Genomic DNA, 26,671 nt, shown 5'->3' on the forward strand with positions numbered 1-26,671 from the left:
CCTGTACTGATGGAAATAAATAAAGGGAAAATTTGATGAGAGATGGAATATTTACCTAGTCTCAGAGTACCTCCCTATGAAATATTTATTAATTTCAAAGAGGAAAAGAAGAAATTCAGAGTGAGAAGCCTGGAAGGCACCATCTTATTCAAGTGATCACAATTAACATCATCCATAATTGGACAAATTGAAGTCACCTATATCATCTGTTATGATGCAATAAGGACACAGCATCACTTCTGTGATATTTCATGATATACAGAAGCCACAACTTGCATCTAATCTATGATGCATGGTCTGAACCTAATTGAGAGGAAACATCAGACAAACCTAAACTGAGGGACATTCCCCAAAGCGCCTGCCCTTCAAAAGAGTCCAGGTCACGAGAGCCAAACAAAGACTGGGGAATGTTCCAGACTGAAGGAGACTCAAGAGACAGGACCATTACATGCAACATGAGATCCTGAACTGGACCCTTTTGCTACAAAGGACATCCTTTGGACAAATGGCAAAAGTTGATGAGCTCTGAGTATTAGACACATTAAAAATGCATCAGTGTTAATTTTCTGCATTGATGGATGTATTGCGATTCTGTAGGAGAACATCCTTGTTTGGAGGAAATACACATTGAAGTATTTAGGGTGATGGGGCATTTTGTCAGCAACTTAGGCTCAAATGATTCAGGAACAAAAAGCTATTTGAATTGTACACCTAACTTCTGTGTAAGTTTGAGATATGTCAAAAGAAAAAAAAATGTTTTGTGTTGCTTACATAGCATTAAAAAAGTTTTTTAAAATTAGTTGCCAACATCTAAAAATCAAGAGATTTTTGCCCTCAACTCTAGGTTTCTGACTTCCCTTGAGAAATCTGAAAAGCTAGCAACTCCGGGAATGAGTTGTGCCACAATGCCCTTTAGATGGTCTGTGCGATCCCCAGTTCTCCACAGTCCCCTCCACTCCTTATTGTGTAACCCTCAGCCCACGGCATCCATCTATGCTTCCAGCCTGGCCCCTAGGACCAGCCCAACCCCTGTCATAAGCTATGGGAATCCACAGAGCAGGCACTTAAAACATTTGTTGGATGGATGGGTGGGTAGACGGATGGATGGACGAACTTTCAAGACATCGCACTAACCCAGAGCAACAACCTATCGCAGCATCTTAAACCCATGTTCCATGGCAAGACAATTCTTCCAGACTTGAATTTTTTATATCAGCCATAATCTCTGGTGGTTTGGCTGCAATGGAGCAAGTTGAGAAATCAGGGCATTGTCTGAGGCTGGAGGTCCCCATGTGGGTTGTGATCTTTCTGTGGAATTAATGGCAGTGTCTGAAATGTAGGTGGGGTTCTGGCACTGGGTCAAAGTGCTGGGAGGACTGGTGAGGGAGCCTTCAAGGAGATGGTATCTTAGGATGCCTGAGGGGGTGAAGTTGGGTGGGGTGGGAACAAGCCAAAGTTGATGGCTTGGGCTTGCTATTAGTGGGTGAGCTGACTTTATGGGACATGTCAGGGTGTGGGTCATGGGTGAAAAGTGATGATAGCCTTGTCTCCCCCAGACCCTCTCATTTCCTGACTGTACGTGGGTCGTGTCCTTGGTTTGGAACAGCCTCTTCTCCCATTTGCCCCCTGAAAGATTAAATTGAAAATATTGAATAAGGTCTGGCACCGGTGATTTCTGATTTCTGATTTCTGACACCGGTGATTTCTCATTGTCCTTAGGATAAAATCCAAACTATACCACACTCTACCTAACCCAACAAGCCCCTGCTCACCTCCCTGAGCTCAATTCCTATCCCTCCACTCCTCTGCCTCTTCCTCGCACTTGCTCCACTCCCATTCCCTCCCCCGTCCCCCCTGGCTGCTTGCACACACCAAGTTTTTTGCCACCTTAAGGCTTTTGCACATGTCCCAGCCACTCTGGCTGTCTCCTACTTCTCCCTCAGGTCTTGGATCAAATGTCACCACTTCATAGGTACTCACTGCCCCTAACTCTCTGCATCCTATCCCAGTCATGTCCTCAGTCATTCCCTGGCACTCCACCTTGTTTTAGTTTCTTTGTTTACACTTAGTATTTGAAGTTGTCTTATTTGTGTATTGTGTTATAATGTATTGTATTGTGTTGGGTTGTATTGTCTCCCCAACTAGAATGTCAGCCTCACAGGAGCAGATATTTTGCTGTACTTTTCATCACTTTATCCTCAATGCCTAGCACAGTGCATGGCACATAGTGGGGGCACAGTTAATTATTTATTCTGGAATGAATGAGCTCTCAACAATTGTGTGCTAGATTTTGGGACACAAGCATCTAGGTGGGTTTTGGCTGAGGTGAGCTGTGCTCCAGGTTGTGACAGGCGTGTACTCTGAGCTAGTGGGCTGAGGTCAGGTTTGAGGAAACAAGCATCAGTCAGGTGTTGATTGAGTTGGATTGTAAACTGGGCTGAATCCATCAGGTAATATCAGACTGTTGAAGTCAGACTCGACCCCAGATTTCAGGTAACAGGAGTCCTAGTTAGGCATGGCTGAGTTAACTTGTGACTTGAGCAGTGTCCAACAGGCATAGGATCACTCACGGAGAAGAATTATGCGTCCCCAGTGGTTGTAGCCAAAGAGAACTGTGACCACAGCAGTGTCCAAAACGTCACTGGGGGCTGTTGGAAGACAGGCTCTGTTTGCGGGGAAACAGATGTCCTAAGGGACGCTGGCTGGATTGGGCTGTAACCTGGGCTGGTGGATGGGTTGTGAGTTGTGACCTGGTCCATCAGGCGAGGACTCGGCCCAAGCCAGCCCGCCTGGTTGGGGGCGTGCCACGCCGGGGGCGGCAGGTAACACACCTGAGGACGGGTCACCTGGGAGCGGCTCACCTGGGCGTACCTGGATCCACGAGTCGGAGCGCTTTCGCGCCGGGCGGGCTAGCCCCGCCCCTCGGCCAATGGTGACGCGGAGGTCCGCGGCCGTGGGCGAGGATTGGGCGCGGGCGGACGGGCGGACGGGCGGGGCGGGGCGGGGCGTCCGGCAGCTTAGGCGCTCGGCCGGCGGGCGGCGCTGACTGCTCGTCTACGCGGGCGCGGAGCGGGCGGAAGTGGCGACGCTGGCGTCCCTTGATCCTGCTGCGGGCGGCAGTGACGGCCCCGGAGCTGACGGCGGCGGCCCGGGGGGCGGTGTGGACGCCCGCGGCGCCGGCTGGGGCATCCCCAAGGGCCTCGACCCCGAAATGGCGCTGCTGGCGGAGCACCTGCTGAAGCCGCTGCCCGCGGACAAGCAGATCGAGACGGGGCCCTTCTTGGAGGCGGTGTCCCACCTGCCGCCCTTCTTCGGTGAGCCGGGGTGAAGAGGGGAGCTGGCCCGCAGCCCTGACCCAGAGCGCACCCGCATCCTTCTTCTCCTGAGCATCCCCCAACCATCCCTCAACTAGACACCGCAAATCCTAATTCCCCACGCACCCAAGATGCCCTTTTTCTCCAAGCACCCCAAATTTTCCCTATCCCTGCCCGCTCCCAAATCCTCTTTCCCCCGAACATGTCACATCCTTCATCTCTTCCCAGCCATCCCCATATCCTCCATCTCCCTCAGACTCTCCCAACCCTTTTGTCTCCCCAGACACCTCACATGCCAACATGTCCTTCAGATGCTGGCAGTTCTCCGCCTCCTGGTGCACCCCAGTCGTCCTCTCCCCACAGACACCCCTACTCTTCCAAATCCCCAATCCTCCAATCCCCCATCTCCCCGAAAACATCTCTCACCCTATCATCCCCCTCTTCCCTTTCAGAGTGGCTCTCAACTCCCTCCCCTTAAAATGAATCCCCCCCATTTCATAAACCCCCTCTTTTCTGTAAATTCTCCCAGCCTCTCCCTCATGGGACCTTGTGAACACTTCTTTCCTTAGAATTCCCTAATTTCAGATCAGAGACACCACCCACCACCCCCACTCCAAGGGCAGGAAGCCTGGCAGGGTGAGGAGGGGCCTTTTGGAGGGAGTCGCAAAACTCTGGGGCCCGTTCCTAGGGAGAACCACCTAAAGCTTTCCCTCCATTTAGAACAGGGTTCAGGACAGGGGGGCTGCTATGTGGGGCGACATCAGACATGGAGTGCTTGGGATGGGGTCCAAAAGGGAAAGACCCCTCCTCCATATGTCATGCCCTGGGAGGTCATAGGAGCACTGAGCTGGTTGCAGACCTTCCTTTCTCCCATCCCTCAGCCCAGCCCACACCCTGGATGGAAAATGGGAAACTGAAGACAGTACCATCGGCCCCTGCCCTTTGCTTTGCTGGTCCTGAGTAAAGGCTGAAACCTGAGCTCTGCTTTTTCCTCTTCTTTGTGGGCTTGCCCAGCACCCCGCCCTGCTGTTTCATTTGGTGGCCTTGCAGGAAGAGACCAGTCCGGAGGGCAGAGTCTAGCTGAAACCGGCAAACTGACAGAACCTTGACACTGACTTGAACTGAAGGGAAGTGGCACCTGGGACAGTCACTCCCTTTCTCCCCTAGTGGATGACCAGGGCTCATGGTGGGCAGTAGTCCCTGAAGTGCCGTGGGCTCTGGGGTGGTTGTGACTACGTGGAGTCGTGTGCCAGCTCTCCTCCTCCACCTCTTGAGCCTCAGCATTCCCATCTGTGAAATGGGCATGCTGATCTCCTAGGCTAGCGGCAAAGAGTAAATGAGGTGGTGTGTGTAAAGTTCTGAGGCCTTAAGTGCCAAACAGGTCTTAGCTGTTGGCAAGGGGAGATGTGTGGTTGTTATACAAGTTCCTGGATTCAGTTTTGGTTCCTTCATAGAGTGGATAATTGAGTAATGAGTAGTATTTGAGTGAGTGCCATTGGTTGGTTTGTACGATTCTCAGACTGGCTCTTTTACGTCCACTGTTACATCCCTGGTACCCAGAACAGTGCCTGGCACACAGTAGGTGCTCAGTCAGAACTTGTTAAATGTATAAAACATTCGTATTTCCTGTATCTCAGTGTTGAGATAACACTGACTCTCCAGGCAGGAGCTTGGGAGCTATCTGGTTTGAGCACTGAGGAGTTGTTGATTTTTGTGACAGGTTTTTCCCCCCTCCTTGGTTCTATGAGCATTTGCCCTGAACAAGGATTCAGAATCTGTTTAAGCTAGTCGTTCTCAACTGAGGGCGGTTTCGCCTCCTCAGGGGACATCTGGCAATATCTAGAGACATTTTTGGTTGTCACAACCTGGGAGGGGGGCGGGGTGGTGAGGGGCACGGGGAGATGCTACTGGCACCTAGTGGGTAGAAGCCAGGGATGCTGAAAACATCCTCCAGTGCACACACAGCCCTCACCACAAAGAACTGATCCAACCCCAAATGCTAGCTGGATCTCAAAGTGGAGAAACCCCGAGTTAAGCTCTGTGGCCCTTTCCTCCCTCACCTTCAGCAAGGTTGCCCATCAGTTCTGCATCTGGGGGCTCCCTCATTTGATGCGATTATCGTGCCGGTTTTAGAGGAAAGGGGGGTGGTGGCGGCTGGAGCTGGCGGTGATCTGGTGCCCCTGCTGGAGAGCACCCCCTCCTCCTTTCCCTGATCTCAAAAGACCCTTGTCTTTGCTGCGAGCCGGGTGCTGTGGGCCGTCACATCTGTTGACAGAACCACCATTTATACAGAGGCCTCAGTGGGTTGGCCCACAGAGGATAATTCTTAGCACTATTTAAAAAAACGTGATGATCCATTTTGAAGCCTCAGGCTCTTCTTGGGGGAGAGTTCCTCCTGAGGGTCTAAGCTTCAGGAGGATGCTCCCACCAGTGGCTTTTCTCTGGCACTCAGGGGTCGGTGGAGATCCGCCGTCAGCTCTGACACACGGGCTTCGTCTAGGTCTTGGGAACGTCTGGTCCCCTGGATGATCTGGGTGGTGTGTTTCTGGAATGGAGCAGGCCTGGGATTATGGACACAAGAAGTCTGAAAGGCATTCGGTGCCAGTTTCCTCCAAATCAGGGTTTCTCCACCGTGACACTGCTGACATTTGGGGCTGGGCCATTCTTTGGGGTGGGGGTCTGTCCTGTGCTTTGTAAGACGTTTAGTGGCATCTCTGGCCTCTCTCTACCAGATGCCAGTAGCACCCCATCTCTCCAAGTTGTAACAACCAAAAATATCTGCAGGGAGACCGAGTTACCCTTGGTTGAGAGCTACCGCTCTTGATATAAATAGGGCAGAGGGCTGAAAGCTGTGATTCTTTTGGTTTTTGGGTTTTTTTTTTTGAAAGCTGTGTTTTTTAAAAGTTTTAATTCTGCAAGGAAGATCTGTTTCTCAAAGGAAAATGGAACCAGAAGAAATGATAAATTAAAAATCTCGCTGCCATTTATTGAGCATTTACTGTGTGCTAAGCATTCTATGTAGATGAATTCACTTAATCCTCTCACAACCTTTTGAGGCAGAGTTTGTTGTTGTTGTTATTGTTATTTGAGAGAATCAATGCTGACATTTCAGAGTATTTTCATTTCAGACCCATTTATATCTTCATCTATATTTAAGGGGAAATGTATAAGCTGCTTTTTTACACCCAACAATATAGCATAACCACCTTTACCCATCAATCAGCATTTTTCATAGCTGCCTAGAACTTTGTTGTTTGAATGTGGCCATAATTTATTTAACCAATCCCCTGCTGTTGGACATTTACATTGCTTCCTTTTTGTTTTTTTGCTCTTGTAAACTGTGCTACAGTGAACATTCTTGTATATATTTCTTTGCATACGTCTTTGGTTATTTCTAACGTTTAGAAGGGAAATTGCTGGGTCGAAGGGTGTGAAGGCTTTTAACCTGTTAGCACAACCCCCTTTCTTAAACCATCATCGGTGGTGGTTTGGGACAGAATTGGTTGGGCTTGATGAATGCTAATTGGTTGGGCTGCAGGTCAGATGTAGCTCAGAACATCTGTATCCTGGGCTAACTCTTCCATATCTCCAGCCTGAGTCTCCCGAGCTTTATAGGTTTTGCTGTGTCCACTTAGAGGTCAGCCCTTTGTCCATCTTCTTTCTTTACCTTGACCCAGTAATTGGATCTCACCTCTGACTGATCAGTTTGCAGCTGACTTCTGTGAGGCCCTGCTCTCTAATCTTTTATGGTCAGTTATGCAGCTGTTCTAGAGCATTTGCAGTTGGAGGATGGGGGGGTGGAGGGAGGGTGAGGGAGAGGCTTAGTCATTTAGTCTTGTCACTCCCTGCCTAGAAGCCTCAGTGGCTCCCTGTTACCCCGCCTTGATATCTGTGCTGTAGCCTTTCTGAATGGCTTGCAGCCCCACAGAGGGTACCACGCCATCATCTGCCTCTGGCACTTTACCCGCGTCAATTTCTCTGCCTCGGGTACCACTCCTCTCTGGCCCACCACCTTCCTTTCACCTGGTTGGGTTCCACTTATCCTTAAGGAATCAGCTTAGGGGTCACCTCATCTGGAAAATCTTTCCTGACTCCCATGGAATCTACCCCATTCTGACACTTGGAGTTATTTCAGTGCACTTGGTGAGCTAGTGATGTCTGTCGAGTGAATGCTTTTGGTTCCATTCCCATTTTTCTGGGTTCTTCTAAAAGTGTTTTGCTTTCTTCTCTCTTTCTAAGTTAAAATATAGAATCAAATTAAGATACATAACTCATATCCTGTACCCATGGCAGACGTTAATAATCAATCATGATACTGTTTTTCTCCCCTTTAAGTCTAAACACAGCCTCGGCCACTCCGAGGTCCATTAGAATTGATGCATGAGGTGACACCTGTTTGCTCTCACTGTTTAGGGAGCAACCAGAGATGCAGGAGCTGAAAGTAATGATTTCTACCTCTTGGTTCTTGAGATCCAGATTCCAGGGGTGATTTTACTTCCTTCAGGCTTCTTAGCTTAATTAAATGGATGTGCATAGAATCGAGCCTTACAGATATCTGATACTCACGAAACAGTCCTAGAGTAGCCCCAGAAAGAGTGGTTTTGCGTCACTTTGGTTCAATGCTAGCTCTATTTGGCGGGGATGGGGGTGGGGTGGGGGAATGGCAGGCCCAGAGGCACAGAATTATCTTGTTTTACAGCCAAAGAAACCAAGGCCAGAAAGGTTAGGTGACTTGCCCAAGGTCACACAGCCAGCAATTGACCACAGAGCCAGACTAGAACTCAGGCCTCTGGACTGCTCATGCAGTGCTTTTGCTGTTGTGCCTGCCTGCTTTCCTGGCTTCCTGTCTGGTCAGTGGAGCCAGCCTGTTTGGCCACCGAAGTCCAGGAGCTCTGCTGGCTCCACTGTGGCTTATCCAAGACACTGGGAACCCCAGACCAGCTATGGAGGTTTCCTTGGAGCTGCGTGCCTCATAATCATCTTGCCATGCTGGGACCCTATCTCTTGCCTAATTGAACGCAGATTTGATAGCTGGGGCATGGAAGTCATCCAGTGGGGAGGCCCCAGACAGCTCAGTTTTTCCTTTAATTGAGACATTGAATTAACTGCCTGGGGACCAGCCCCACCCACACCCGCTTGGCCTCTAGGAAGTTGTTCCTACCATTGCAACAAGCACCTTTCAGGACTTGGGACCACAATTTTTTTGGTTTTTGTTTTTTAAGTTGATACAAATATATGTTTATTTTTGGTTTTGTATAGAATATCCCAAGAAAGAGAAACAAGAAACTGTATTAACCCTCGTCCAATAGCAGGTTAGTTATCATTTTGGTTGAGTGTCTGTTGAGAGCTGGATGCTGTAGGAACCGGAAGTAGACCGCTTCTAGGAGGAAGAAACAATGTACTTTGCGGAGGGCGGTGGATAAGTCACTTTCAGCAATGGGTTTTGCAAGTTTGAACCGGCCTGCAGACTCCTCTCACCCATTGGAAGTGTGTTTGCAAGTAGTGAGTGAGGATTCATTAGCCTCGAGGAACACCTACTGCGTGCTGGTGGGACATGCTCATGAGCTCACCTGGCCCAAGTTAGAGCCAAGTAACACCTGTATAGAGGGCTGCCGCTGGCCCTGTTGTCTTATCCCATCCGTCTGTGTAACAGCCCATGAGCTGGCTGCTTTGGAGGCTTAGAGGGAAGAAGTTGCTTTGAACCTGGGTCTATTGTCCACTGAAGTCCATGAATCGAAGTCTCTAGATAGATGGATATTGGCATCAAACAGCCAGCCTGAGCTTGAGTGCTGCTTCCATGGTGCCCCAGCTGTGTGTCCATGCCCTAGTGGTTCCCCTCTCTGAGCCTGCAGCCCCAACTGTACAAGGCGGAAGCTGGGCCTCCCAGGAGGGCCAAAGGAGGCGGCCTCCCCCAGATGATGTTGGCACCCAATGCCCAGAATCACTCCATCTTTTTGCACAGGTGGGACAGACATCATCAGACCTTTAGACTCTGCACTTCTTGCCACACAGCCCTTGGGAAACAAGGTTCTTGCAAAAACAAGCTGCCTCTGGCTCTTGGTGACCAGCTGCCAGGGCTTGGGGCCAGCTGAGCTGCCTGGCTACTGAAGCAATTCTCACTTATAACATCCAAAGGCCAGTGCAGAGCATGGACAAATGGTGCCCACCTGCTCTGTTCCCCCAGTGATAAGGATGAGATCCTCTTGATCCTCTGGGTTCAGAAAAGTCCGGCCCTGAGGTCAGGGACTGAGGTCTGGCCTCTGCTCCTGGAGGGAAGAGGATGGAGAAGAAAGAGGGAAAAGACCCGAACGTCCACTGTGTCACCTGCTGGCTCATCCAGCCCCCGTTTCATTCCTCATCTGTGGGGTGTCTGTCGCATAGGGCTTCTTGGAGGAACAGTGCCCCATTGTGAATCGCCTCCCAGGCCCCAGCAATGTGCCTGGCGGAGCGTAGGTGCCCAGCCAACATGGGACTTGAAAGGGAATGGAAAGAATGCGTGACAAAGGGCTTTGTAAAGGAAAATATAAGGCATGACCCCATCATAGCCAGCATGGAAAATATAATGCATGACCCCATCTTAGCCAGCATGGAAAATATAAGGCATGACCCCATCATAGCTAGCATAACCCCTGTTTTGAGTGACTCCCATGTGCCAAGCATCGAACTAGCCGATATCTCATTTCCAGTCCTTATCATGACCTTATGAGTTAGGAGGAATTGGTGTCATTTTACAGAAGAGGAGACCAAGGTTCAGAGTGGTGAAGGGATTTAACCAGGTCACACAGCTAGTAAGGGCTTTGTAGGGGGCCAGCCCTGCCACAAGTCTTCCAGAGCAGAAAGGGCCTTTTTGAGCTGTTTGTCGGGGAGGGGAAATGATAGGAAGTAAGTTCCCATCTGGCAGTGTGCTTATTTCAATGAGCTTATTAGAATGGAAATGTAGGTTGCATTGTTTCAGTTTTAAAATGGCCTGGATGGATGTTAACTCCTTGTGTTACATTCTTACAGAGTTACTTGTAACAGGGTTTTTTTTTTTTTTTTTTTAAATTGTTACAGTGTTAACTGTATCTGAGCTTTTAAAAGCCATTACAATGGGGGCTTCCCTGGTGGCGCAGTGGTTAAGAATCCGCCTGCCTAATGCAGGGGAGATGGGTTCGAGCCCTGGTCCGGGAAGTATTCCCACATGCACCACAACTACTGAGCCTGCGCTCTAGAGCCCGTGAGCCACAACTACTGAAGCCCGTGTGCCTAGAGCCTGTGCTCTGCAACAAGAGAAGCCACCACAATGAGGAGCCTGCGCCCCGCAACAAAGAGTAGCCCCCACTCGCTGCAACTAGAGAAAGCCCACGTGCAGCAGCGAAGACCCAATGCAACCAAAAATTAAATAAATGAATAAATAAATAAATTTAAAAAAAAAAGTCATTACAACGGATCAGCCCTCTCCAGAGTCCTGTAAAACCTCTGCTTTCTGTCCCTGCAGTTCCGCAGTCAGCTCACACTTCCCCTGGCTCAGAAATGATTCCTTTTCTGCACTGCTGTCCCCCCGAGTTCCTTTCTCCACTCCCTTCTGATCTCAGACATTAATGGTCAGGAATACATGGTCCTTATTTTATAACTGAAGGGCTCCTGTTAATTTTACCCATATCAATCAACTGATAACACCTTCTTTCCCTACCTCTCTCTCCTCCCTCCCTTCCTCTCTTTCTCTTTTGATTTCTTAATCATTGGAATCACTCTTTTCTGGATTTCTTCTCTAAAGAATGATGATATAATGTAGAATAATAGTTATTATAATCATAATCATAAAGAATACTTTAAAAAAAATTTAGCCAGAAACTATGAGGTGAGGCCTGGTATTAGCCTCATTTTACAAATGCGGAAACTGAGGCTCAGAGAGTTTAACTAAATTCTCCCAGGCCACACAGCAAGCAAGAGAAATCATTTTCCCATCTGCATTCCCGATTGAAGGCTGGTTTTTGACAAAGGGGTCAATTTTGGATAAAGAGAGTTGGCATGTCATGGGGGTAATTTTTAAAAGCATCATTTTGTAAACATTCTTTTCTCTTAGATATTAGGATAGTAGAATTTAGAATGGGAACTAGTTTTAGGAAGGTGGGCATTCTCAGGGCTCTTATGCTTCAAAATAGGCCTTATTGCAGACTGAGCCATCTCCACACACACACACACACACACACACACACACACATACCCGTGGATTAATAAATGATTCATCTCCATCAGCTGTAATTTGAGTGCCTCCCATTATGATCCTTGTAACCCAGGATCTGTAAAGTTAATCTGCCCCATGTGTTTAACAACGAAACCTTATTATCCAGCTATTGAAAAAAAAAAAATTGAATTTGAAATAGAACCTCCCCAAACCAGGCTCCTAGAGTCATGACACAGGTACACTCTTCATCCTTTTTCAAATAAGTATATATGGGTTGGGTCTGGTGTTCCCACACTGAATCACACAGGCTGAAAGTGAAGCTGTGCGTCTTAAAAATGGAATGCTTTTTGTTCTTGAAGGAAAATTATTCCTGAGATGAAATGAGAGGGCGGGCCAGGGCGGGGGCGGTTCTCTCACCTTCTTGCCTAATGTTGGGAACATCACCTGTTGGAAGATATGGTTGTCTGAAGAGGCAGGTGTTGAGGGGCAGCTTGGATGGAAATTTCCAGATATGTGCTGGGGGCTTGCTCAGAGCATGATGGCAGGTGCTTTCCAACTACGTTGAGGCCAGAAAAAGAGGAAGTGAATGTGATTCTGTGTGGCATATGGTGACTGCTGGCTTACGAGGAATTCTGCTGTCTGGGCAATCTCAACCATCTGAGCTATGACAGAGACCCGGGCAGAACTGTCACAGAGGTCATGCACAGAATGCTTGCTTGGTGACTGTTTCCTCTTATTTTGCAGGCAATGGTGACAAAGTTAGCTATTTGTTTTCCAAGTATCTAGCAGAATCAAAGCACTGCAGAGAAAACAAGAGGAGTTTAAAAAAACTGTCCTAAGTCCCTGAAAACATACCATGTAGGGCCATTTAGAGAAGAGTTGAGGGAGCCTGTGACGTCAGTGGGCCACACCTTTATCATAATTCCTGTTTTTGATGATGGCCCTGTTTAGAGAACTGCAAATGGCTTGCTGTACAAAGGCAGGGACGTTTGAGTTACATTTTGAGAAGTTCCATCCAGAATGGCTGAATGTGAAAGTTGGTACATTCATAAAATTTGGTAGATGGAAAATATTTCACTGCTTTATTTTCTTTTTATTATTGAGATTAAATGTCTTTTCCTTTCTTCTTTTAATTGTCCATTTTTCTGTAAGGTGGTTGTTGTTTTTTTCTTATTGATTTGTTCGAGCTCTTTACATATTAGGGATGATAGTCTTTGGTCTATGATATTTGTTACACAGGTCATCCCCTCCCCCAATCAGTTTGCTCTTTGGCTTAGTTTGGTGATGGGATTTCCCCCCACCCCGACCCCATCCCATATAGAAGGTTTCTGGGTTTTGTAATCAGACTTACTGGTCTTTTCCTTATGCCTTTTGGGTTGAGTAGCATGCTTAGAAAAGTCTTCTAAACAGAAGGGGCCATTTGCCAACACGTTCCAGGTAACCAAGGCTTGACTGTGTTTGGAATACGTGCTTATTAGAGTTGGTTCCATGCAGTGAGATGGTGAAATTGTACCTGATTTTTCTTTTGTTTTTGAGACAACTTCCTTTGATGAATGAGAAAAGCATCTGAGCGCCCCCCCGCCCCCCCACCCCCTGCCCTTCCCTTCTGGCAGGTTCTGGGTGTCATTCTAAAGACCCTGTTGGCTGACAACAATGAAAAACAAGTTTCAGTTAACTGCAAAACAGGTAAAACAAGAAAGGTAATAATTTTGAGGCAGGGCTGCATTCTGTAGGAAAGGTAAAGCTGGATAACCCTCCAGAAGGATGTTGTGTCGTGTCGTATCCAGAGCAGCGGCCAGTTTGCGTTTCAAGGCTTAGGCCACGGTGTGCTTGGGGGTTAAAATCATTTCAGGGTTTTCCCGTTAGAGTCCTTTCGCTTTTGTTGAGTTCACACACACAGATAGAAATGTTCTAGAAAGAAAGGCTAGAGGAAGTCGTGGCACCAGCCTTGGCTAATTGTGTCTGCGTGCCTGACTCTCGCTATGTGACCCTGGGCCAGTCACTTGGCTCTTCTGGGCCTGGTGGCCTCGGGCTGCGCCAAAGCAAACATAAACCCAGAGCCTTCCATGAGGCGTGTTGAAGCTGGCTTCAGCTTACCTGGAGCGCCTCCTGTTTGCCCAGCACTTCAGGGCTCTGGAAAGGGAGGGGCCTGAGCCCAGCGTGGTTCAGGCACTTGTCCAGACACCAGAGCTGAGAGCCGAACCCAGGACCGGGGCTCTGGAGCACAACCGTGCTCCTCCCCTGATCACAGGCGGCCCACCCCCAGATGCTGCCAGCCCGACTCCTCTGTGCCCATCTACGTGTACACAGTGATGCCTTTCCTACCAGCAATTGCCCCCTCGCCCCGGCCCCATGCAGCGGGGAAGTGGATTCTGGGGTCGGTCGGCCTCACCACCTCCCTCTGCTGGGGTCCATCTCGCAGCCCTCGACTCTCCCCTCTCTTGCTTCTGCTCTACAATTGGCTCCAGAAGTCCATGCAGACCCCACATCCTACCCTACAGTAGAGCAGAAGCTCTGTGCCTGCACGGTAGCCACGACGCACAAGAACAGCTGCCTTGGGGCCTGGCTCCTGCCAACCATGGCAGTCTCATGACCCGAGTGACACAGTCTCGGGAGAAGGCGAAACAAAAAGCCTTTCTCCCCACCATCGCAGGGTGGGGCGGGCACTCAGAACCACACAAGAGCCGTTTCTAGAGCCAGGGAAGCTGAATAACATTCTGTGCATGTCTAAAATGCACACCCAGTGACCTGTCGCTGGGAAAAGCTAGGAAGCCACCCACGCATGGTTGATGATGATCTGTCACCAAGCTCTGTTTCCGCATCTCCAACGTGGGATGGCTTTACTCGAACATCAGCCGGTGGCGGGAATCAAATCACGGCCAGGCTCAGGGCCCTCACATGGCACATATGTCGCCTGCCCCATCACAGCAACTCTCCAGGGGTGGTCCCTTTCCAGGCGGGGAAACTGAGGCCAAAGCCCCTTCTCATAGCCTCTGCCGTGTTAGTCACGTGGGTCCTTAGACCCGGTGCATTGGGTCAATCTTCACTATAAGAAAGTGGCTAGAAAAAGAACCTGGCAGGAAATGTGCCTCTAGATTCAGTTTCCTATGATCTGCCCCCTCATTCATGCTGGGGTCCAGCTCCATGCCAGGTGCTGGGGGCACAGAGGCGGACTGAGGCCCCCTGGTCTCTGCCCTCTCTGAGCTCAAGTCCATGGAAGGGATGGGTGGAAAACAGAGTTACACGTGGAACCACAATCACGGTAGCAGTGCAGTGGACTTGGAGAAAAAGTGGAAGGAAGAAGTATGACTTTTATGAGCAGAAAAAAGTGTCTGACATTCTTGTTCTTTTTTTTTTTTTGGCTGTGCCGCACAGCATGTGGGATTTTAGTTCCCCCACCAGGGATTGAACCCGTGCCCCTGCAGTGGAAGCACAGAATCTTAACTGCTGGACCACCAGGGAAGTCCCAAGTCTGACATTCTTTTCCAACTTTATATATGAAAAATTTAATACATACAGCAACCCTGTTTGGGAAAAGCATCTTAGGAACTTGTGTACGAATCAGCGATTTTTAGAAGATGGCTGCTGTCATCTGCCGATGCTGGCTTTCAGCTGCGACATTTCCAGCCTCCAGCCAACCCTGCTCACTTCAGACTGGCGTCCACAATTTGAACTGGTTCTGGCCAGTCCATCCTGTTACTGAAGGCAGTGGTTTGTGTATACTGACAGACTCCCTCGGTTTGTCTCAAGTCTGAAGTCAAGGGGAGATTCTGTCAGCAACCAAAGACCTCTGTTCAGTCCTGAATGGCGGGGCAAGTTTGTCTTCCAATTCCAGGGCTTGTTCCTATACTTGGTGCTCCTAAGGGTATAGTCATACCCCTTCGATTGACTAGTTGGTGAATATATGGTGCAGTGTTAAATACATCGCAGCCTTAAAGCTGTTTGCCCATTTTGTCTTTAAAAATCTGAACAAATGGCTAGTGAACTCTTGGTGAAATTTAAATGTTAATAAAATAGTATACCCATAAAAAAAAGAAAATGTACAGCAAAATTGAAAGAATTTTACAGTGAATATTCATGAATCTGTCACGTAGATTCTACCATTAATACCTGACCATACCTCTCTATCCACCTCTCCATCCATCCATCAATCCACCTCATGTCTTTGGAATACATTTTGAAAGATGTGGAGGTGAAGCCATTGGCCATCCCTTTGGAAGGGTTTTTTTTTTTTTTTTTTTGGCTGAGCTAGGTCTTCGTTGCTGTGCGCTGGCTTTCTCTAGCTGCGGCGAGCAGGGGCTACTCTTCGTTGCGGTGCGCGGGCTTCTCATTGTGGTGGCTTCTCTTGTTGCGCAGCACAGGCTCCAGGCACGCTGGCTTTAGTAGTTGTGGCGTGTGGGCTCAGTAGTTGTGACTCGAGGGCTCTAGAGTGCAGCCTCAGTAGTTGTGGTGCACGGACTTAGCTGCTCTGCGGCATCTGGGATCTTCCCAGGCCAGGGATCAAACCCGTGTCCCCTGCATTGGCAGGTGGATTCTTAACCACTGTGCCACCAGAGAAGTCCCCCTTTGGAAGGGTTTCGCCAGTCCCTATGCTGCCCATCCATGGCACCTGCCCGGCTCCTGTGAGGCTCGGAATTGGTGACCCTTGGTTGCCTAGTCAAGAGGGGAAGAGTCTCCAGTGGTGGAGAGTCCTGGCTGTCTTGCATTATTATTATTTTTTTAAAGGAGGTTTCTTTTTATTTATTTATTTTTTGGCCATGCCGCTTGGCATGTGGGATCTTTGTTCCCTGACCAGGGATTGAACCCTTACCCTGAGCAGTGAAAGCGCTGAGTCCTAACCACTGGACCGCCAGGAATTCCCTGCATTCTTTTTTTTTTTTTTTTTTTTTTTGCGGTACGCGGGCCTCTCACTGCTGTGGTCTCTCCCGCTGCGGAGCACGGGCTCCGAACGCGCAGGCCCAGCGGCCATGGCTCACGGGCCCAGCTGCTCCGTGGCATGTGGGATCCTCCCGGACCGGGGCACGAACCCGCGTCCCCTGCATCGGCAGGCGGACTCTCAACTACTGCGCCACCAGGGAAGCCCCCTGCATTCTTATTTTAAGTCTGGAATGCGTTGTCCTTTGGGGGAGTCGGTGGTAAATGTCCCGGGAGAGAACACGTTACAGGGCTAGCAAATTGCACAGACTCCCAGGTTGGCCTTGCAGGATGAGGTCAGCGATACATCAGGGAAGATGAAAGGGTGGGTGGAATCATTACCTCATTAATGCCCTTGGCAGGTCCACCTGGGAGTCCAGAGCGCCCAAGATCAGGTGGGACAGGCAGCCTGCATCCCCCGACCCAGCACCTCAGAGCAGCTCCTGTGGCCACCCCGGGGGAGGTCCAGCGTAACCCCGTGGATGGAGATGTGCTCCCACGGGCGTGAGAGAGAGGCCGGTAGCTGAGAGCAGTGGGCTCACCTCTTGGCCCGAGGATTCTGTGCCCGGGAGCCTGCAGTGGGGCAAGGCCCCGGGCCCGGGCCCCATGAGGGCCTCAGTCGGGAGGTAGGAGAGTAGAGGTGGCAGGGGCACCAGTGTTCCCACTCAGCAGAGGTCCTGACGGACCTGGTGCCTTCCGAGCCTGGGTGACATTTGCTGGACCGTGGAGCCTGGCCCTGGTCATGCTACAAAGTCGTAAAGATGGTCCCAGTTCGTGTACTGAGGGTTCCTGTGCTGGCCACTCTGCTAAATGCGTTCAGTGCGTGCATTTTAATCCCCATGTCAACCCTATGAAATAAGTACCACTGCTGCCCCATTTGACATGTGAGGAAACTGAGGCACAGGAGACTTGCTTAACTGGATTCAAACCCAGGGTGTCTGGATATCTACCCGACCTTCTTTCCATTGGGTTTTGGGGTATTTCATTTATAACGTCCAATGCTGTTTCCCCAATGCACCTTTTTTGTAACAGCTGCGATTAGAATGTTCCAGATGGCCGGCCAGGTGTGCTGGGTCACCTTGGGTGGAATTCAGCCCACAGGTGTCCCTCCCCCAGTCCTCCGCCCCATGCGGTCAGTTGGCACGCACACCGAGGCCCCAGCCTGGCCAGCGGACAAGGGGAAGCTGGCGCTGGTGTTTCCCCGCCGTGGGTTTCGTACCCACTTGCGTCCTGCTTGGGCATCTTTGCCCCCTGGGCTCTGTATCGAGGATGGTGAGAGGCGTTGGGGAAGCACAGCTGTCTTTAGGCTCTGAGGTGAAGTCCTTGTTGAGTCTGCTCAGGAGAGGACTGGCCCTTCCCCATGTGTTTCCTCCGTGCCCAGCCCTTAGCAGGGGGCTCTGACCTGTGGGCTGTCTCTGGTCCCTGTGACAGCCTGCTGGGGGATCACAGAGGAGGGAAAGGAAGAGGGACAGTCCACAGGCAGCTCACATTTCCCATGGAGCCCTGAGTTCCAGGCACTGCCAGTTTCTAGGTCCACATTTGATCAACTTAAAGGTGCCACCTATTTTAAAATGCTCTGTTGTTTTATGAACCACCAAGACAGGAAAAACGCCTCCAGTTAAGAACATTCCGATTCCAGAGGTGAACAAAATTTGTGTCTTGGAAGTGGGTTGTTTCACATCATCCTCACAGCAGCTCTGATCAGTTCTGTTGGCCCATTTGCTAGATGGGAAAGCTGAGGCTCAGAGAGCAGAAGGGACATGACCAAGCCCACACTGCCAGGGTGTGCAGAGCGGGTATGGAGCCCCAGTTCATCGAGCTCTGCTAAGTGACCAGAGTCCCACTCCTGGTGGGTTCTCCTGGGCTCTTATGCAGAGTCTCAGAGCGGTGGGGCCTCTGGGTCGCCAGCTCACTTCCTCCTTAGAAGCTGGTGAATGAGTCAGGTAGGATGAATTGGGAGATTGGAATTGACATATATACACTACTATATACAAAATAGATAACTAATGAGAACCTAGTGTATAGCACAGGGAACTCTACTCAATGCTCTGTGCTGACCTAAATGGGAAGGAAATCCGAAAAAGAGGGGATATGTGTATACATATAGCTGATTCACTTTGCTGTACAGTAGAAACTAACACAACATTGTAAAGCAGCTATACTCCAATAAAAATTAAAAAAAAAAAAAAAAAAGAAGCTGGTGAACGAGCTCTTCTTCCAGCTCGTAAGATTCCTCGAGCTGCCTCCTGGCCAGCTGGTTCATTCGTGGCCTCCGCCATGTCAGCCAAGATGGTTTCTTAGAGTGTTAGTTTTGCAAGATACTCTGCAGTGTGCTGTCCAATTAGGTAGCCACTGGCCACGTGTGGCTATTTAAATTTAAATGAATGGAAGTTAAATCAAATTACAAATTCAGTCCCTCGATCACACTCACCACATTTCAAGTGCTCAAAGGCTACATGTGGCCCATGTTAGATGGTGCAAATATAGAACATTTTGTCTTAGAGAGAGAGGGTGCTGTGGACAAAACGGTTTGCCCCCTAGATAGTCCAGTTGTATTTTTTTTTTTAGTATTTATTTATTTATTTGGCTGCGCCAGGTCTTAGTTGTGGCATGCGGCCTCTTTTAGTTGCGGCATGTGGGTTCTTAGTTGCAGCATGCGGGATCTAGTTCCCCGACCAGGGATCAAACCCGGGCCCCCTGCATTGGGAGTGCGGAGTCTTAACCACTGGATCACCAGGGAAGTCCTAGTCCAGGTGTATTTTAAAGGCTCTGACAAGTCCTGCAGTAAGAAACTGGTCTCACTCAGAGCCCAGCACTCCAGATTGCCCATGAACCATTTTAGTACTTAACAAACAGCTCTGCCTTTCCTTAAACACACCAGGTGACCTCCCCTCCTGTCCCCATGGCCCATGGAGGTCCTGAATATCACCCTCATTGGGAATCTAAATCTCTCTTCTTGTGTTGTCCCCAGATTGCCTCGGCTCCCCAGTGTTTACTCCCATCAAGGTGGACATAAGTGGCAACATCACAGTACGTACTTGGCCCTACAGCCCCGGTACCCAGATCAGGACTCTATAATCCCGTCTGGTCACCAGTGCCCTGCTCCCTGCCGCAAGTTCCCCAGGCTGAGGAACAGGAAGGAGATGTGGAAATGGGCCTGGGCCCCAGCTTCTCTGACTTGGAGCTCCAGGTTCTTGGTCCTCTTTGCGGTCATGCCATCCAGTCATAGCCAAACTAGGACCACAGTCTGGAGGGTTGACCTGAGAAGGAACCTGCTGGTTCTTGTATTCACTCTACCAAACAAAAAATAAACTCCAAGGTCCACAGGTGCACTGACCCTGCCCTTCCCTTCCCCAATTCTGAGAGTTCCGGATGGCATCCCGTAGCCACTGACCCTCCCCCCATGAGGATCCACTCTGAGGCTGGTTGTGTGTCATTATCCCCATTTTATAGATGAGGAAGCTGAGGCTCAGAGCTGTTGAGGGGCTCATAGCACGGAAGTGGCAGAGGTGGAATTCACATCCAAACTGCCTGCCTCCAACTCAGGAGCCTTCTTCCTGGACATCTCAGAATCCTAAGAACCTATTTCCATTTGTCCACAAAAGCGAAACTTCAGATGCTTGGGGTTTGAGGCGCTGTCAGTAGTGGTTGGAGAATGTGGACTCTGGGGCCTGGCCAGTGCTGGAACCCACTCGCACCTGCACCAGCTATGTGACCTTGTGCACGTCATTTCCCCTCTCTGAGCCTCAGTTTCCTCATCTGCAAATTGGAATTATGACAGCAGCATCAGGGTTGCCGTGAGGATCAAATGAGGCTGTGCCCATAAAGTACTTCGCAAGTCCTGCAAATGCGAACAGTCATGGTTATTGTTATGATAAGCCCCGCTGCAGGTCCTGGCACTGGGGGGCAGGAGAGCGAGGCTCTGGCGGGGTGCCCCTCCACCCAGCACGCGGGCAGCCGTCTATGGGGGCAGCCTTCCTAAGGGGGAAACCCTGTGTGCTCTGTTTCAGAAAATCAAAGCTGTGTATGACACCGACCCGGCCAAGTTCCGGACCCTGCAGAACATCCTGGAGGTGGAGAAGGAAATGTATGGAGCAGAGTGGCCCAAAGTGGGGGCCACGCTGGCGCTGATGTGGCTGAAGAGGTGATGGGCTCAGGTGGCTGGGTGTGTGTGGCTGGTGGGCCCGGAGTCCTGCTCTTCAGAGGAGGGACAGCCAACCCCGCCACTGCCCCATGGGGGCAGGACGGGCACTTCCTGTCTTTCACATAGGCGCTCTTCTTGTGCAAAGCTAGTTAGTGACAGAGAAAAAGCACCCTGGGGGCCAAGGCCAGCCTGATGGTGACGCTTCCTTGCTTGTTCCAGCCCCACCAGAGGCATAGCAAGCCGGCGGGTACTCTGGCCGTTGTGCTAAGCTGTTTAGACACCCAATCACATTTCATGTGCTGTGAGTTAGGTGTGGTTATCCCCATCTCCCAGAGGAGGCCGCTGGGGCTTCTGGAGGCCAAATCACATGCCCAGGGCACAGTGGCAGTGCTGGGAGTGAGTGGCTGAGCACAGCTGTGCAGGTTGTACACTGCACAAAGATGTTCCGTCTAGGGCCGGTCACATCACACACATGGTAGATTTGTATATTATGACAGCTTCTTGACAGAAATACAGCATCTTGAGGACAAAGAACTCTAATTTGCACAAATTCGTCCTGTGGCCTGGGGGCAGGGTACCCCAATATGGGATATGAACTCAGACAGTCTTACCCCAGAGTTGACAGTGCTTGTAACCGTGATACATATTGTCCTCATAGCACATATTTGGAGCCGCATACAATTGTTCCATCTTACAGATGAAGCCATTGAGGCTCAGAGAGGCCAGGCAGCTTGCTTGCTGAGATCACCCTGCTCTCTACCAGCTCCAGAATTCTCCTTTAGCTGTGCAAACTCCACAGTCCCTGGCAACAACTGTGAAGCCAGGGACCCATTCTCTGCCCCACGGATGTTCCCAATGTTGCCCTTTCTCTGGGGCCTGGAGTCAGGAGCCAGGAAAGGCGCTCTTCCCCTGTCTCTGTCTCCATTTCCTGAAGCTACCCCACCCCCACCCCCACGCACTTCTTTGGTGAAACAGAACAGGAAGAATCTGCTCCCTGGAGGGTGTGGCCTGTGTGGGCATCAGGGGGTAAGTGGGCTATAATTAACAACCTTATGGCCTATTTTATGACTCGCCCCCACTGAGCTACCTACTCTTATCTGTCAACAAGAGACTCACAGACCTGGAATAAGGAACGCCCCTGGGTCTATCCATTGGCAGCTTCCATAGGTTTTTCAGGAAGAGCAAGCCAGAGAGTGACGTTCAGATCAGTTAGATGGTTTGTGTCCAGATCAGACGTGGGCAGAGCCAGGTGACTGGGAGAGCACGTGCCGGTGGATGTCAACAAATCGAGCACATAATAAGCACCTGCTGTGTGCTGTGCATGGTGCCGGGTGCATGGGATGTTGCTTGGAGAGGCGTGGTCCCTCTTAGGGTATCACAGCCTGGGCAAGGGGTCAGGCTGGTGGGCAGATCCTGACAGCTGGTTATCAGACCCTGGAGCAGAGAGAAATCAGGGAGGGCTTCCTGGAGGAGAATCGCCAAGCAGGGAACAGGAGGGTTCCAAGAGGAAGAGGCCTTGCAGAGGCCTTGGGAGGGCAGGAGAGGCACAGCATATCTGCCCCTCCAGGAAGATCTGGTCTAGCCAGGGCCCGGGATGCAAGGCAGGAGCAGGGAAAGTTGAGATGGGATTGGACAAGGATGAGTTCCAGCCTCCTCAGGGGTGCTAGGGAGCCACTGAGGGGCATGAAGTCCATTGGCAACAGGGTAAGATGGGGCTTGAGAAGGAATCGTCCCAGCTGCTGGTTAGAGGGGGATCATTTGGGCTGGGAGAGGCAGGGGCTCAGGAGAGGTGGTCAGCCAGGGCAGGGCTGGGACTGGACCCCAAGCTCGCTTCCACACCCCAGGCTGATCCCCAATGGTTGAGGGTTGTGATCCAAGCATGGAGTATTTCCCTTCACCTCATAGGTGATAAAGCTTAACTTTTATTCCTTTAGTCCTCGGGCCCAGAACACTTGCCCCTAAGAACCCCCCAACCTGAATCCTACCGCCCTGCAGGGAGGGAGCAGAGGACCCCAGCTGGGGAGTGAGACAGGCTGGGTTCACATCCCGGCCTTTGATTGAGCTTTTGGGGTACCTCTGTGTTCCCTTCTGTGAAGTGGGCAGGTCATGCTGAACTTAGTCTCACAGGGCTGAGGGGAGCAGATGAAATGAGGTGGATTAAAGGGCTAGTACTGATCTGATTTTCAACTTGGTCACCCTGCCGTGACCCACACCCTTCTTCTGGCTCTTGAAGCATCATCCTACCCCAGAGGAAGGGCTCAAGTGGCCATTGGAGGATGCGGACCGTGGCTCAGGCAGTGATGGAGGCGGGGAACCCACAGGGTCAAACTCGCCTGTGTTCTCAGCATGTCCCTGGTCTATGGTTCCTGAGCCCTTTGAGGACCAGAGCTGTAGCTTCAACCCTGCACTGACCGGCTTCATTCCTCAAGCACTGATGGCCATGTGGCCATGGAAATAGGCAAGACAGGCCCAGACCCTGCCCTCATAGACCTTACAGCCCAACAGGGACTGGCCTCAGGCTTGGTATAGACGAGGTACTTGGGACATGTGATGTGAGCCGGGGAGTCACGTTACACGGAAGCTGTTGCAGACACATGACAGCGGAGGAATCGTCACTCCCTTTGGGGTGTCCGTGCCCCCGGCTCACTGTAGGAGGTTAATACAGAGCGCATCCGGGTCTCCGCGTGCGGCGCTGGCGGGTGGTGCCGACGGGGGCGTACAGGGCCCTGAAGCGCAGTCTCCCTTCCGGCTGCAGAGGCCTGCGCTTCATCCAGGTGTTCCTCCAGAGCATCTGTGACGGCGAGCGCGATGAGAACCACCCCAGCCTCGTCCGCGTCAACGCCACCAAGGCCTACGAGATGGCCCTCAAGAAGTACCACGGCTGGATCGTGCAGAAGATCTTCCAGGTGAGCCGCGCCGCAGGCCCGGAAGGACCACCGGCTCGCGGGGCCCGCCCTCTGCCCCGCGCCCTGTGGCTGCGGGCCCCGCCCCCCTCCCACCCCGGCTCAGGAAGGGCTCCCCTGTCCATCTGGGGTGAGGCTGGCGCTCCGAGGGACCCCTGCCGCGTGGTGGGCATTTTCCTAGATGCTCCGTGGTGGTTCTGATGAGGGGCCTGATTGGGATGCCATGGGAGGAAGCATGGCAGAGACTGAGGCTGTCAGGTTGATGGTGGGCTGGCCTCACTGGCCCCTTGGATTCAGCTGGGACCCTCGCACTGGGGTGGGGAGGGGAGGAAGGGCCCCTGTGCCCACGGGGGCGTCTGCTGAAAGAACGTTGGCCCACGAGGCTCTTGGTGACTTGCGTTGGGGTGATGATGACCACGGGCCTTCAGCACCAGCCCGGCTTTGGGAGAGGTCCACTGGGGACGTGTGGAGAGCCCTCGGGCTGCCCTGCACACTGTCGTGCTGCCCTCCCTCCTGAAGCCCCCACCACCCGCTCTTCCTCACTCCCGTGAGAACCGGCATGTGAGGGCTGGTCTCTGTCCCACGTGGCACAGGTCGAGGGTAGGCTGGGTCGGGAATCTGCTGGATCCAGGCAGGAAATAGGGCCACATCTGGGCCATCTGCCCTGGCAGGGCTGGGGACAGTGCTCATCCTGGGAGGGCACCGCAAGAGCCCTGTCCCCCGCCATCCCCGGCAGACCCCCTCCCCCTTGAAGGCCTCACGACCACCCCCTCAGTAATAACCATGTGTGCCGGATGCCTGGCCTGGCGGGCTGCCGGCGGAGGGTGATCCTCACGAATGCACCGAGAGGTACTGTCCTTGCCTCCATTTCACAGATGAGGAAACTGACGCCCAGAGACGTTTAGGATCTTGCTAGAGGTCACACAGTAAGAAAAACGGGCAGCTGGGATTCTACCTCCTGAGCCTCAGTATCCTCATCTTGCAGATGGGTATAAAATAGGCCCTGCCTCACAGTCTCATTGTGAAGAGTCAGCGTGTCACTCTGTATAAAGTTCTTGGCGTGTGGTTTACACTCAGCAAATTGAAGCTATTTCTATTTTGACTCCTAATGATAACGTTATTATCTGTAATTTCCTCACCTTCTCAAAAGGCTTGTAGCCTAAGCTTTTTATCCGGTTGCATCCTTTTCCTTCTGGCTCTGAAATTCTGTGTATGTCCGGTTCTCTGGACTTTTCAAGTTGTCAGGGAAGCCCTGAAATTTAGGGAAGTATCACCCCCTGAAGGACAAAAGAGGAACAGCACAGATCAGCCATCCTCTCCCCGGCTCAGAAAGGTGGGGTCTCAGAAGGAAGCGGTTCACTTTCTCCAGGGCAGGGAGCCCCGGGGGAAGAGGCTCGTCCATGCCGAGCACCTGCTATGTGCCTGGGGCTGTGCTGAGCACTTGGCATGACCTCCTTAATCCTCACAAAGCAGCCCGATTGGGTGGGTGTCATTATTATCCCCATTTTACAGATAAGGAAACTGAGGCTCAGAGAGGCTAAGTAACTTGCTCAAGGCTCACCGCCAGTCAGCGGCACAAGCTGGAATTTGAACCCAGGTCTGTCTGTCCCCAAAACTTCCTGCTGTCTCTCACCGGAGTAGAAGGGGACACACATCCCCCTTGGCCTTTCCCGCCCAGCACCACGAATAGCACAGACCCCTGCCCAGCAAGGACCTCTGGGGAGTCCCCTCCCAGAACCCCGACGGGCCTGGCCCGGTGGCTCAGGGTCTCCCCCTCCGCTAACACTGAGCACCCCCCTCTCACCCGTCTCAAGGCAGCACTGTACGCGGCCCCCTATAAGTCCGACCTCCTCAAAGCACTCTCCAAGGGCCAGAACGTGACGGAAGAGGAATGCCTGGAGAAGGTCCGCCTCTTCCTGGTCAACTACACAGCCACCATCGACGTCATCTACGAGATGTACACCAAGATGAATGCTGAGCTCAACTACAAGGTGTAGGCCAGACCCTCAGCGGGCACCCCGGGCCACATGCCCCTGACCACAGCCCCCCGCAGGAACAGGCAAACCCGAATCACTGTGAATCCAGCCGGCCGGCCACCCCCAGCCTGAGGCGCCCCCCAGAGCAGCCCAGAGACGGACCAGGGTCTACAGGGGACCGGCCCTGCTCTTTTAAAAGTCACTTTTGGGGTCTATCCTCCTGGAGCAATAAATAACGATCTCACTTCTGAATTTCATGACAGCACAGACTGACTTTATGCCTTCATTTCAGTGTGATAAAAATTGATTAATGTTTCTAATAAATCAAGTCCTAGGGTTTTTTTGGTTTCCCACCACCACCCCATGCGGAGCGTGACTCTGGGGGAACTGGTGTCAGACTCCTCACTTTAAAAATAGGCATGTGTCCTTCTGAGGATCTGGCTGAATGACGTTTGGGGTATTTTAAGGACCACGAGGGGGTTTGATCTGAAATTATACAGGGCCCCTGTTGTGGGATTTTTTTTAAAGCAGACTGGTGTGTGTTCTCAGTGGTTTGCACAGCCCAACCTCACAGCACTGTCATTAGAGCCTGCTCTTTCTTACTGTCTTTTGCTAGACAGTGTTTTTATAGCTGAAACCAACCAGCAAGCCTTTGATGACCAAGGGGAGGGTTATTTTAAAGCTATCAGGCACAAATAATTGACCATAGATGACTGTATTTGCATTCTTCTCCATAATTATCTTCTTCAGGGACGGCTTTTCCAACCTAAGAAACTACCTACCATGTGTATTCTTTCAAGGGGGAGAGGATGAACCCAAGAACACGCCTTGCTGCCTTAACTGTCCTTCCTGGCGCTAAAAAGAGCTGTATCTTTGAAAGTGTTGGGGCGAACAGAGCAATCCCCAAAGAACTGACGTGTGTTAAAAACCCAGTGAGGAACAATTGGTGATTTTTATGTGGAAACTAAATAATCCTTAATAAATAAATCTCTATTTTGGAATCACATTGGTGTGCTCTTTTTGTTCTTGATTTTTTTTTTTTCTGTTCTTTTTCTGAATCAGAGGTTACAACTGGGGATAAGCCAAGGACCTGTTTTCTGGCCTCCAGGTCCTATTTCTGGTTTAAAAAAATAGAACTTGTTGCCACATCGAGAAACTGGGGACATGTCACAGAAAAATCTTGATTTCTAGCTTCTTTTGAAAAATCAGACTGCCTGTCAGGAGCTGAGAGATGACTGCCCCCTTGGCTGGAT

At 51.0% G+C, this 26,671-nt stretch overlaps 1 protein-coding gene across 1 annotated transcript; it reads left to right on the forward strand.

The window, feature by feature from the left end:
• The first annotated feature begins 3,103 nt into the window (after nucleotides 1–3,103).
• On the forward strand, nucleotides 3,104–26,422 carry GLTP (glycolipid transfer protein). Its single transcript, XM_082668037.1, has 5 exons — nucleotides 3,104–3,314; nucleotides 19,367–19,425; nucleotides 20,406–20,539; nucleotides 23,295–23,445; nucleotides 25,257–26,422. Exons 1-5 carry the CDS (start codon nucleotides 3,212–3,214, stop codon nucleotides 25,437–25,439), a joined length of 630 nt encoding a protein of 209 aa, XP_082524163.1. The 5' UTR covers nucleotides 3,104–3,211; the 3' UTR covers nucleotides 25,440–26,422.
• The last annotated feature ends 249 nt before the right edge of the window (nucleotides 26,423–26,671 follow it).

This window comes from Grampus griseus, assembly GCF_964374135.1.
Source record: "Grampus griseus genome assembly, chromosome: 12".
In the NCBI taxonomy this organism is placed as follows: Eukaryota; Metazoa; Chordata; class Mammalia; order Artiodactyla; family Delphinidae; genus Grampus; species Grampus griseus.